This window comes from Neofelis nebulosa, chromosome 4 (genome assembly GCF_028018385.1).
Source record: "Neofelis nebulosa isolate mNeoNeb1 chromosome 4, mNeoNeb1.pri, whole genome shotgun sequence".
Taxonomy (NCBI): Eukaryota; Metazoa; Chordata; class Mammalia; order Carnivora; family Felidae; genus Neofelis; species Neofelis nebulosa.
In genome coordinates, this window is record NC_080785.1 from 162,548,015 (window position 1) to 162,560,775 (window position 12,761).

General features: G+C 51.5%; 1 protein-coding gene across 1 annotated transcript; it reads right to left on the bottom strand.

The window, feature by feature from the left end:
* Nucleotides 1–3,970: 3,970 nt before the first annotated feature.
* On the bottom strand, nucleotides 3,971–12,466 carry LOC131508633 (putative protein C3P1). Its single transcript, XM_058723597.1, is given in 11 exon segments — nucleotides 3,971–3,986; nucleotides 4,595–4,776; nucleotides 4,938–5,069; nucleotides 7,847–7,931; nucleotides 7,933–7,989; nucleotides 8,416–8,491; nucleotides 9,960–10,080; nucleotides 11,152–11,250; nucleotides 11,487–11,626; nucleotides 11,731–11,816; nucleotides 12,117–12,466. Coding segments are annotated over 11 exon segments (1,155 nt in total). The 5' UTR covers nucleotides 12,278–12,466.
* Nucleotides 12,467–12,761: the final 295 nt, after the last annotated feature.

The following is a 12,761-nucleotide window of genomic DNA, read 5'->3' on the forward strand; positions in this document are numbered from 1 at the left end:
AGGGGTCTGGATGCTGGGAAGCGAGGCCTTCCTCCTGCCCAGCCCCAGATCCTGGTGCCCAGACCTTGTCTCCTCCCAGAGCTGGAAGGTCTCTTCCCCTTTTTTATTACCTGCAGAGAGAAGGCGGGAGTTTAGAGGCTGGGTAACACAGCTTCCTGGGTTCAAATCCTGGCTCTACTGTGTGACTTTGGGCAAGGTGCTTTAGCTCTCTGTGCTTTAGTTACCTAAACTGTAAATGAGGAGCATAATATTCCCAGCCCAGCCAGCCTGTAAGGATTTAATGAGTTAATAGGAGCAAAGGTCTTAACATCGTGCTTTATCACTTCTTGGTAACTGTCAGTTACTATTATTCTCATCACTACTCTTATTGCTACCGCCACTATTATTATTATTGTTATTGTTATTTTATTTTTATTAAAAAGTGTGGCCCGAACCAAATCCTTGGTCACCTTAGTACCTGAAAGTCCTGGGGCTGGGGAGGCTCATTCCCCTCATCTCCACATTGAGTTCCCACTGGCGGAGTCCTGTCTCTTCCTTCTTGGTACCCCACCCAGACTAGGAACTCTAGAATCCCATTTCTGGTCATCTCCACATCCCCTACCCCGGTTCAGCCCCCATCATCTCCCACAGGGCCGGTGCAGTCGCTTCTTCCCTTGTCCCCCAGTTTCTCCCATTGCCTTCTACAGTCTGTGCCAGAGGGAGCCTGTGCAAACCTTCTCTCTCAGAACACTCCATGGCTCCCACTTCACTCAGCAAAAACCAGTGATCTCACTATGGCCACAAGTCCTGGCATCATCTGCCCCCATAACCTCTCCAGCCCTTTTTCCTAAAACCCTACTCTTTGCTCCTCTGTGGGCACAATGGCCTCTTCAAACCAGGTGAGCTCATTCTTGCCTCCAGGCCTTTGCACCTGCCATTCCACCTGCTTGGAATGCTATTCCCTCAGATCCTTCATGGCTCATTCTCTCCCTTCTTTCGTGTGTGAGCTCAAATGCCACCTCCTCAGAGAGCTTCCCCTGGACCTCCTCCAAGTATGTATCATCTTTTCCTGCTTTATTTGGTATGGTACTATCATCACCTTCTACATACTTATTTTTATAGTGTAGATTGTTATAAATAAATAGCAGGAATATAATATACTTATTGTTGTATTACTGTTTGTCTCTCCCTACTAGAATGTGGGACCCAGGAGAAGATCACGCCTGTGTTCCCAGGGTCCAGAAACATGTCATGGCACAGTAAATTCTCAACAAATATTTGTTGAATAGTTGAATAAGGCAATAAATGTGCTTACTGAATGATAGCTAAAATAAAGTGATGAAAAAGAAGGGCTGGGAGTCCCTGGGTCTAGGCTCACCTTCCAGGGCACTATGGAGAGTCACATTCAGGTGGTACAGGGCGCAGGTGCCCTCCTAGGACTCCGGACACCTGCAGTACATGGTCAGGATCTGCCGGGGCAGGAAAGCTGTCAGAGACCATTCCCAACCACTCCCTTCCTCCTCACTCCAGTCCTCGCCTGCCCAGGTTCTGCCCCTGTGGATAATTCGCTTCAAAGTCTGCCCCCTTCCCATAATTCCTGGGTGCAGTGACCAGAACACTCTTTAGGTTCTAGACCATCTCAGTGTAATAGGACTTTCTTCAGTAATGGAAATAGTCCCTACCTGCACTGTTCATGTGGTAAACACTAGCCACATGTAGTTTATTGAGCACTTGAAATGTGGCTGGTGCAACTGAGGAACTGAATGTTTAACTTTACTTAATTTAAATTTCACTGAGGCTCATGGGGGAGTGTGACATGCCCAAAGTCACACAATGAAGTCAGAGATTCAACCGTGACTCCATTGCCAGAAACATGAAAACAGGCTGCCTTAAATTTAGTGAATGGAGCCCCTAGATGTTGGGGAAAGGGTAGAGTTATCCTCCAGGCATTGGAAGGCATGCTGGAGGGAGAATCTTCCCTTGTAGAGCAAAGAGACACCCTTCAGGGACTCAGCATGGGAGGGCAGACAGGTCCAAAGATCTCTGGCTTCTATCTCTCCTGACTCTTGACTTATAACAAGTGAAGACCTTTCTGAGTCTCTCCTTCCCTAACTGGTGAATGGAGTCCATATTTTTACCAACTTTCTATGGGCAGGCTTTGGGGTGTCCTTAACTTGGTTCCTAGCAAATAGTAGTGCCCTAAGTTGTAGTTAAAATTATTGCTAATTTTGATCTTGTCTTGCAGTCTAGATTGCCTCTGTTTCTACCAGTGGCAGGGTGGAGGGGGGTGTGGGGCTGGGCTCCAGTTAAGGATCTCAGGGTGGGACACCAGACCTACTGAGGTTGTGCCTCTCCCACTGTCACTGGCTTTGATCTCTAGGTCATCCTGGGCAGAGAACTGAAAGGAAGTGAGGAGAATTTGAACATGGAGGAAGCATCAAACCATGGCTCAAATGCAGTGGGGTTGGGGAAGAAAGCATGCATGGGCACTGAGGCCTCAGTAACTTCCCTATCTTGGGGCCTAGTGACTCACTGCTCAGCTGTCTCCATGTAGATGGTTTTTCTTTTCCTTTTTTTTTTTTTTTAACATTTATTCATTAAAAGTTTTTTTTTTTAATGTTTATTTATTTTTGAGAGAGACAGAGACAGAGCATGAGAGGCAGAGAGAGAAGGAGACACAGAGCCCAAAGCAGGCTCCAGGCTCTAAGCTGTCAGCACAGAGCCTGATGCGGGGCTTGAACTCACAGACCGTGAGATCATGACCTGAGCCAAAGTCGGACGCCCAACCGACTGAGCCACCCAGGCGCCCCTTAACATTTATTCATTTTTGAGAGACAGAGAGAGACAGAGCATGAGTGAAGGAGGGGCAGAGGGAAGGAGACACAGAATCTGAAGCAGGCTCCAGGCTCTGAGCTGTCAGCACAGAGCCTGATGTGGGGCTCAAATTCATGGACTGAGAGATCATGACCTGAGCAGAAATCGGACACTTAACTGACTGAGACACCCAGGCGCCCCTACTTATCCTTTTTGGAAGAGTATTTGTGGTGGCTACACTGTCACTAGATCAACTACAACTGCCAACTCAGGCTGTGTCCTAATGTATGTCTGTTCAATCTGTCCACTTTGCAGTGTCTCCAGAGTTCCTTGTGCATGGAACCACCACAAGACTTTTCTCCCTGGCATCTTTGCATCTACTCTTGTTTCCATCATACATTATTCCTTCAGTATAGACATTGGTTGTGAGATAACCTTGGAAAGGGAGACTGGCAGAGACATGACTCTTGGCCTCATCCCCAATGCAGACTTCATGTCTGCCCCTCAGTGCCCTACCTTTGCTGACCGCTGCTGGTAGGCATTGTTCTGATCCATGATCCACTCCAAGTTCAAGGCTCTCTTGGGGACGCTTATGTGGACGTGGAGATCCTGGACATCCTCGAAAGGGACAGCTTTGCGGAAGCCGGTGAGGGCCTCAAGGGCCACCACAGTGGTTTGGTGTTGGGATGGGGCTGAGGATCAGCACCACTGACAGCGCCCAGGGCAACACCCAGTGTGGCAAACCAGCACCACGGGCAGCTCCTTCCGGTGGGCCAACCTCGTCAGGACCTCGGCTAGCGCCCCTCCCCAGTCCCCTCTTTCCGGGACCCGGGTCACCTGGGTGGACTTGAAGCCTCTGCCTAGCTCCCGCTTCTCCAGTAGCCACTGGGCAATGGCGTGCGTCTCATTGTAGCGACCTAACTCCAGCTTCTGCATCAGCGCATAGGCTGTGGCCTCAGTGGTGTGTAGGGAGTTCTCATCCAGGTGGTCCACTGGCCAGTGGGTTTTGTCTGGGAGGTGGATGGCCACTTTGTCTCCCAGAACCGGGTCCATCTACCTAAACCTGTCCTCTCCTTGTGTCATCTGGCCCAAATGTTCTCATCTGCTATTTTATTGAGCACTTACTTTATGTGAAACTCTTTGAGGAGGCATATGGACATATTATTTTCAGAACACGCTAGGAGACAGGGACGCTATTTAGAGATGTGGAAATTAAGGTTAAGAGAAGCTCTTCCAGGTTCCACCAGTCCCACTGCAAGCAAGTTTTTCTAACTCCATTCCTCTTGACTCGAGTAATGGAGAGGATGGGATAAGGGCCCTTGGAGATAAGATAAGTACGGCCATGGAATGCACAGTTAACCACATGTTATGACCTTTCTATCCTTGACCACGTCCAGCATTTTCCCAGTTCAGGGTATTTGCACATGCCATTCTCTTAGCTTGGAACGTCCTTGGCCTTTCACACAGGCCCTTTTCACAGAGCCAGTTCCCAGTTCTCCAATCCATACCCCTCTCCTCTCATCATCTCTCCCACCCATCCTGCATGTTATCATCTCAGTGCTTGTATCAATTTGTAGTTCTTTATTGATCTGTTTGTCTTTGTTTTCTTTTCCTCAGGGAAGGTGGGATCTTTGAGAGCAAGGACCATATTAATCTTGTTCACCTTGGTTTCTTGGCGTCTGAGCTCAAGGGGTGGCACACCATAGATGCTCAGTAAACGCTAAGGGATTCATCACATATTGCTGGATTTTAAATCACACAATCTCCCTCCCCCTGCCCCCCATGACTGTGGTTAACACACAGTTGATTAAGAAGTGGCCCACACTCACTACGGCTGGCAAAGCTGTCCAGGCGATCATTGGCTCGGGGGCTCTCAGTGAGGGCCAGAGCATAGGAGACTATGGCTACTGCAAAGGTTGTCTGAATTTGGGGAAGCCATTTCTCCAGGAAGTTACGGGCTCGCTCCATGCTGGCAGTCAAATTCTGGAAGGTCAGAGAGAAGAAACTAGATGGGAGAGATTGGAGGAGAGGGGTCTAGGCGTTAGGAGAGGGATGCACTGAGAGGGACATCAGGATGGGGGAACTTCCTATGGGCAGAGGGTATAGAGGACTCTGCAGAGCCTGACCTCCTCTTTGGGTCTTACCTGTATCTTTCGGCTGCACAGTTCCTTTCCCTCATCTGGGGCAATCAGGACAAGAGCTGTGAGAGATATGTCTGCTTCAGAGCCTCGGTAGCCATCCTGTGGACGCAGGATCACACCCATGATCCCCAGTGTCTTGGAGAGACTTTCCCCAACCTCTCCCGCATGACCTTGACAAACTCCCAGGTGCTCGGCTCTGGGCTGGAGGATGCTGGAAGCAGGATGGGGAGAGAGGAGGAGGAGGAACCACCCAGAAATCTGCCTGTGTGGGGGTCTGCATTATGAACCAAAGCCAACAGCCACGGAAGGTGATGCACTAAACTCTACGCTATCTCAGAACACTCTCAGCAGCTCCATTTTCCTGATAAGGAAAGCGATGGTCAGAGAGGTGGTCTCCCCATTGGTGGTAAATGACTGACTTAAGGTGTGAGTTCCTCTTTAGTCTGCTAGGTCTACCTTCAGTATCTGTCCTGGGTTGAATAGTGTCCCTCCCTCCCCTGAAAAAAATTCATGTCCACTCAGAACCTCAGAATATGATCTTACTTGGAAATGGGGTCTTTGCAGATGTAATTGGTTAAGCTAAGAAGACGTCATACTTATCAGAGTGGGCCCTATCCAGGGATTAGTGTACTTATAAGAAGGCCATATGAAGACACACAAAAAGAAGGATGGACAGAGGTGGGAGGGTTGCAGCTACCGGTCAAGGAATGCTAAGGACTGCCAGAAGCCATCAAGCCAGAAGAGACAAGGAAGCATTCTCCACTAGAGCCTTCAGAAAGAGCATGGCCCTGCTGATGCCTTGATCTGGGACTTCTGGTCTTCAGAAATGTGACAAAATAAATACATTTCTGTTGTTTGGAGCCATCCAGTTTGTGGTACTTTTTACAGGAGTCCCAGGGAATTAATTCCCACCCCACAGTGGCCAAAGAGGTCTGTGAACTCTTGAATCAGATTGTGTCCCTCCTCAGTTTGGAACCTTCCATGGCTCCCATCTCACTTGGAGGAAAATCTCAAGTCCTCCCTGCAGCCCAAAAGAACCTGTGCAATCTGTCCCGTCCCCTCCCTCAACTTCTCCTCCTCCTTCTCTCCTGTTGCTCATTCTGTCCCAGCCACAGGGGACTCCTCACTATTCCTCAAACATATTGGGCACTTCCAGTCTCAGGGCCTTTGCACCTGCTGTTCCCTCTGCTTGGAACACTGTTTTCCTAATTGTCCACATGACTTGCTCCCTCACCTCCTCACCTCCTCAGGTACATAAAAATATCATCTTTTCATGAAGCCTTCCAAATTACCGCCCCACCATCTTGGTTCCCCTTTCCCCACATCTTTCCCCATATCACTTTTAACAAGTCATGTCGTTTAGGTGTCTATCATGCTTATCGCCACACTATGAGAGCAGAGATTTTTGTCTATTTTGTTTGCCCCAGGTCCTCGGTGTTTAAAGCAGTGCCCAGCACACTGCAGGTGCCTGAGAAATGTTTGCTGGTGGAAAGAAACTCTGATCTGTGAGCCTGTGAAACCTGTGTAACCCCTCTCTGTACCACCTTCCTGTACAGCATCTGGATCCTGCTCACACAGGCCTCCACACTCCCTAACTCCCCGTTTCATCTGGGGACACAATCTGTCTTTGCTGAGTTCCTGCATTCACCCAGAGTTTTATTCAGCAAACATTTGCCAACTGTGATAAACCAGATCTGCTTACCTCCCTGGAAGGGCTCACAGAGCAGGGAAAGCAAACCCTGAACAGACTATTTCAAATCCTAAGGCCCCCCCAAGACCCTGTGGGTTTCAGGGCCTGGCATCTCTCCTCCTTCTCAGGCCTCAGGACAAGCTATCCCCTTCCCCAACTTTGGGTTCTGTTCCCTTCCTTTTCCTCAAACGTGCCAGAGCCTCAGGGCCTTTGCACGTGCTGCTCCTTTTGCCTGGCACAATCTTTGCCATTCTTCTCCCACCAACTGTGTTCCTTCATCAGCTTGCTGCTTGGTTGTCACTTCCTTTTGCTGGTTTCCCTGACCAGAAATGACCCCTCTCCTGGTATTTCTTTCCCATGGAACTTAGCACAATTGTGATTTAAACAATCACCAGTTATAATTATTTGGTGAATTTCTGTCTTCCTCCCACACCCCAGCTTGTGAGTACTACAAGGAAGAGGCTGTAAATGTCTTGTTTACTGCCACATCTCCCCTGTGTCTAGTACAAAGCGTGGTTGGAACACAGCAGTTGCTGGGTAAATATCTGTTGAGTGAGTGAATGATAACCCTACTGTCATAGGTACGATAATAGAGACAGGCACAGGGCTGGTATTCAAGGAAGACTCCTGGAGGAGGTGGGTCTGAGCTAAGTCTAAAGAGAAAACAGAATTTGGCCAGGCAAAGAAAAGAAAGGGGATGGAGTGTGGCTATTCCGTGCAGAGAGGGTCTCATAAGCAAAGGGATCTGTGATCGGGGAGTAGTGAGGGGTAAGGCTTGGGAGGAGATACAGAAGAGAGGATATAATAGAGAGATGTTGTCATAGACACTTGGGAGCCATGGAAGGTGTTTGAGCAGGCACGAGACATCCCAGGCTGTTTGAAAGCTACTTCTGGAGGCTGATGTGGAGGTACGCCCGGTAGGGATGGGTGTGTTGGCTGGGGAGCTGCGGAAGCCCAAGCCCAGAGCGAAGACAGCCAGCAAGTGGAGCCTACTGCAAGTCGGGGTGAGAGAGAGATGGCGTCCCAGATATGCCCAGCCTCTTGGACATTGTAACGGAGCGCAGGGTGGTCCAGAGCAGAGGGACGTGAGGCTGGGTGCCGGGCCCTGGCTTTTTCCTGTTCTCGTTTTACCCATAAACAGGTCGGGGACCTGAGATTTGCCTATCAGTGCACAGAGCCCTGGGTTTTATTGGAGCAGCCCAGGCAGGGGGGCAGTGGGCACCACGATTACAGGGCCCTTCCCCAAGAAGTGCCCATCTTCCGCCTGCCTCTGGGTGATGATCCAGTTGTCAGTGGCACAGAGAGACACGGGTTGTCATGGTGGAGTAGAGCAGGGCAAAGACCCGGAACACGTAGCTCGTGAGCCTGTCAGGGGGGGAGGCGGGGCGTGATGACTGGGAATCACAACCAAGGGGATTCTAGGACAGGGGCCTCTACACCAGGGGGAGTCTGCACAATGGACCCCACTGCTCCAGTCTGACCCTTCCTTCGCTGCTCCCCAGGTCTGCAGCACGGACATTAACAACCTTTCTCTCTGATATTCAGACACCAGCTCTCTGTTCAACAATAACCTTCAATTAACATTCAGACACTGTCGCCCCCAAAGTGACCCCTACACCATAGACTCCCAGGTAGCCTTCAGGGAATACCCAAGTAGCAATAGCTCTGGCCCGAAGGCTGCCTGCCCCAAGACCTGTGGTATGGGTGCTCCTGGGGTCATCAGGCCGCAGGCTGGTCCCCGAGCTTCATTCAGGACGGTGCCGGCAGGACTCCCAACCTCCTCGTCCTTACCAGGTGCCTCCCGGGTTTCCCTTGCTGGTGTGGTAGGTGCCGTCTGCACTCCGGTGGGTCAGCATCCGGGTGTAACCTGGAGAAACAGGTGGCAGAGAACTTTCGGGGAGATTTGGCATTTGGGTGTGGCTATGAAGGGGGGTCAGTTGTCAGGCATAATCTGGGGGGGGCAAGGTATGGGTGTGACTTGGGGGTGCATCACATCTAGATGTACCCATACAAGGGGACTTGTCTAGGTGTATCAGGAGGTGGCCGCAGGGCCCAGGTGCGACCGTGGGAGCCAGTGTGCTGTGTTATCTGGGAGGAACCTGGGAAATCGCCCCATCGGGGTACTCTGGGGAAGGGTGTGACTGGGAATTGTCAGAGGGATTGTGGAAGGTGAAACCCAGGAAAAGGGGTACCCTGGGGGCCACTACCTGTGGGTTTCCTCGGGGGCTGTTTCTTGGCTATAAACTAGGGATGTCACCGTGTCTTTGTAGCTTAGGGGAATCTACCCCTGGGTGTCATCTTGGAAGGGCACCTCTCGGATGCATTGTGAACACTGCTACTTGAGTATTACCTGAAGGTTGCTTGGGGGCTTATGGTTTGGGTGTGACTTTGGGGGTGACAGTGTCTGGGTGTTACCTGAGGGTTATTGTTGAGAGCACCTGGATGGAGAGTTGGTGTCTGAGCGTAACTGGGAAGAGGGGTCAGTGCCCAAACTAACGTGAGGGTCTCTGTCTGGGTATAAGCAGGCACGTGAATCTCTGGTTGTTACCTGGGAAGTTTGGCTATAACCTGGGAAGGTGTAACGGGGAGACCACCGCCAGGGATTATTTTGGAGTTTTCTGCTTGGCATTCCCTAGGGGTGCAACCCAAGGCATGGCATTGATTGGGTGTAACCTAGGACAGTGACTGGGTATAATCTGGGGGTGGCTGCTTTGGGGTAAAGCAGGGTGTCTGTTGTCAGGCTATAGCCTGGAAGAGGGGTCCAAATGAAGGAGTAATGTGAGGGTCACTGTTGGGGGTCACCTGGGGGACTTGGTAACAGGGTATAGTCTGGGAGTTGAGTCAGAGTGTGAATGTTCTTGTCTGGGAGAGTCCCATGGGGACCGCCCCCAGCCCTGGGGGTGCCCCCAGCCACCCTTCCAGAGAGTCCCACTCTCACTGCGGTCCCAGGAGGGAACCCAGTCTCACCGCTGATGATGTTCTCTATCACCTTGTCCCTGAGTTCCACTTCAACCTTGCCCCACTGGCCGGCGGCATCCAAAAAGCGGGTCAGGATGACCACAGGTGCCAAGGAGCTCAGCGTCTGCTCAGGGCAACCAGTCAGGACCCTTAGCAGCCTCTGCATTCTTTTAGGTGTCAGGGTGCCCAGGATTGTCTCACCAAGGATGTCACCTGTCTGGTGGGCAGAGTCATCTCAGGAATGACCTAAGCCGCCATGGCTCCCTGATGACCCCACACGGACATCCCATCCTTTCCCTGTGCCTGGGCAGGCCGGGGCAGACCCAGCTCCCTGGTCTCCCACCCCCTCACCTAGGAGTCACCTCTGTCCTAAGCACCTTGGACACTGACAAACATTTCTGCCTCTGTATTGGGCACCTTGCTCAAAAAGTCCTGTCTTTCAGCCCTTCCCTCCATCCTGGTGTGGCCCCAGGATCCCACATGCCTCCACCCACAAACCTTGGGGGTTCAGAAGGATGCTGTGGGATATTTGCTGTATCTGCCCTCCTGCCTGTGAGACACAATGACGAAGCAAGTTAAAAACAACAGCAATGATAGTAATAATGACAATCACAATGACAGTAGGAAGAGGCATTGGTTAGCTATAAAGAGCACAGACTCTGGATCCCAAATACTTGGGTTCAAATCCCAACCCTCTGTGTCCTAGCTGTGTGGCCTTGGGCAAATTACTTAACTTCTTTGTGCCTCGGTTTTCTCATACATAAAAGGTGCCTACCTCATATGGTTGTTCTAACAGCTCAATGAGTTGCTAATTTTTTTTAAGTTTATTTTTGAGAGACAGAGCGTGAGTGGAGAAGGGGCATAGAGAGGGAGACACAGAATCTGAAGGAAGCTCCAGGCTCTGAGCTGTCAGCACAGACTCCGACGCGGGGCTTGAGCCCATGAACGGTGAGATCATGACCTGAGCTGAAGCCGGACGCTTAACTGACTGAGCCACCCAGTTGTGAAATCTAAATATAAATAATTTTTTATGTGAAATATAAATAATTTTCCCAGCTCTCTGATTCTTCCTGGGAGTGATGATTATTCCCATCGTGCAAATGAGGACACGAAGGCTCAGAAAAGTTGAGTAAGTTGTCCAAGGTCACACGGCAGAGACAAAGCTTGAGCCCAAGTCTGACAACAAAGTCCCAAAGTGGGGACTGGGTGACTGAACTTTCAAATTCATTCCCTTGCACCTCACTCGCATTGAAGAGGCCTGGTTGCTTTTTAAAATTACATTTGTTTTAATGTTTATTTGTTTTTGAGAGAGAGAGAGACAGAGCGCAAGCAGGGGAGGGTCAGAGAGAGAGGGAGACACAGAATCTGGAGCAGGCTCCAGGCTCTGACCTGTCAGCACAGAGCCCGACGCGGGGCTCGAACTCACGGACCGTGAGATCATGACCTGAACCGAAGTCGGGCGCTCAACCGACTGAGCCACCCAGGCGTCTGTCTGTCCTGTGATCATAGCCTGGGCCCAGGGGAAGCTCCACTGTCTGCACTAATAACAGGGGTGGGGGCACCCATTACCTTGACCAGGAGTGTCTTCTTCACGTGGTCCTCGACCCCATAGCCCACAACCCTGGCCTCCACGTCCACTTTGCCAGTCTCAAGCCTGACACTGATGTGCTGTGTGGCCTCAGGAAAGCCCCTTAACCTCTTTGTGCCTCAATTTCCTCCCATTGAAAAGCAATGATAGCAGCTGTTTGCTGGGGTGATTGTGCATTTTCTATGAGAAAAATACCTCAGAAGCTTTTCAAAAGGGCAACCACCTTGCTGGCCCCTTTGAATGATGGACACACTCCAGTCCCTTTATAAAATACACTGACAGACGGTCTGTGGGCAGGGGAGGGCTCAGGCTTCACCTTGACCTGGCGGCTCCTGAAATTGTACAGCACGGCTTGGATCTGGACCTGCTCATCCCTGACTACGGAGGAGGGCAACTTGAGATCCACCAAGAACGATTTCATAACTGTCAGCTCAGAGGGATCTGAGACGCAAAGACCTACAGCCAAGGGAGTACGTTGGCATTAACCAGAGGCCAGCTGTCCCAGGGCTGAGCAGGGCCACCGTTCTCCCAACTCCTCGGCACTGGGCTTGTGGGGTCACCTTGTCCAGCCTTGAGGCTGACAGCCACAAACTGCCACGTGGTGATGGAATCTGGCACAGTCACAAGGGTGCTGTTGTAGGAGAGGCTTCTGAAAGTGGCAGGGGTCGGGGGTGGACATCAGTGAGTTCGTGCTGCCTGGACAGAGCCTCTGCATTGGGAGGGTCACTGTCCAGGGGCCAATGGGTCACCCCATTGGAGACCACCATCACTAGAAGGTCATCTTTTGGGAGGAACGGTCGGATTTGTATCGGCATACAGGGAGGTGCCTGTCATGGGACTATACTGAGAGCTCAATGTCACCACTGGGGACACTGGCTCTGATTGGCACCCACTGATGCATGGAAGGACCTGGAACCAGATGCTGGCGTGGAGGCTGTGGTCCTACCCTGACTTACTTTTTGGCAGTGTAAACTTCTTCCAGAGCCAACTCTCAGGGAACAAGGTCCGGACAGGCTGGTCCTCCATGAAGATGTCACCAAAGTCATCGTCTGCATCGGCTGTGGGGGGTAGATGTGGGGCAGCGCCTCTCCCACGTGTCTGTCCCATGGCCTGCCAGACTCCTCAGTGGGGTCCTCCCACCCCATTCCCGCATGGCCCATATCATCCCTTGACTTGTCCCATGGCACTTCGTGCCCCTCAAGCAAGCCCCAGCCCCCTGCCTCCGGCCATGACCTCCTCACATGTTCCCCAAAGCAGCTGTTCCTCCGGGGCCTCCCAAGTCAGGGTCTCAGGCAGGTCCTCTCCTCATACGCCAGCCCCGCCGGGCTCTCCAGGAGCCCCGCCTCACGGCACTTTCGTCCAGCTCCATCTTGAGCTTGTTCCCTGTGGGCCAGAGTTAGGGGGACAGAGGAAGGGTTGAGCGGGACCGGAGGAAGCTGGAACCCATCTGCCTCGATGCCATGCACAGCCTGCCTCGATTTAGCCATAACTCTGGCAGGTGCTGGTTCTAGTACTTTGCCTGTATTGTCCCTCCGAAGCCTCACATTGAACCCATGCGGTGGGTTCTGATGAGGGAGCTAAGCAACAGAGA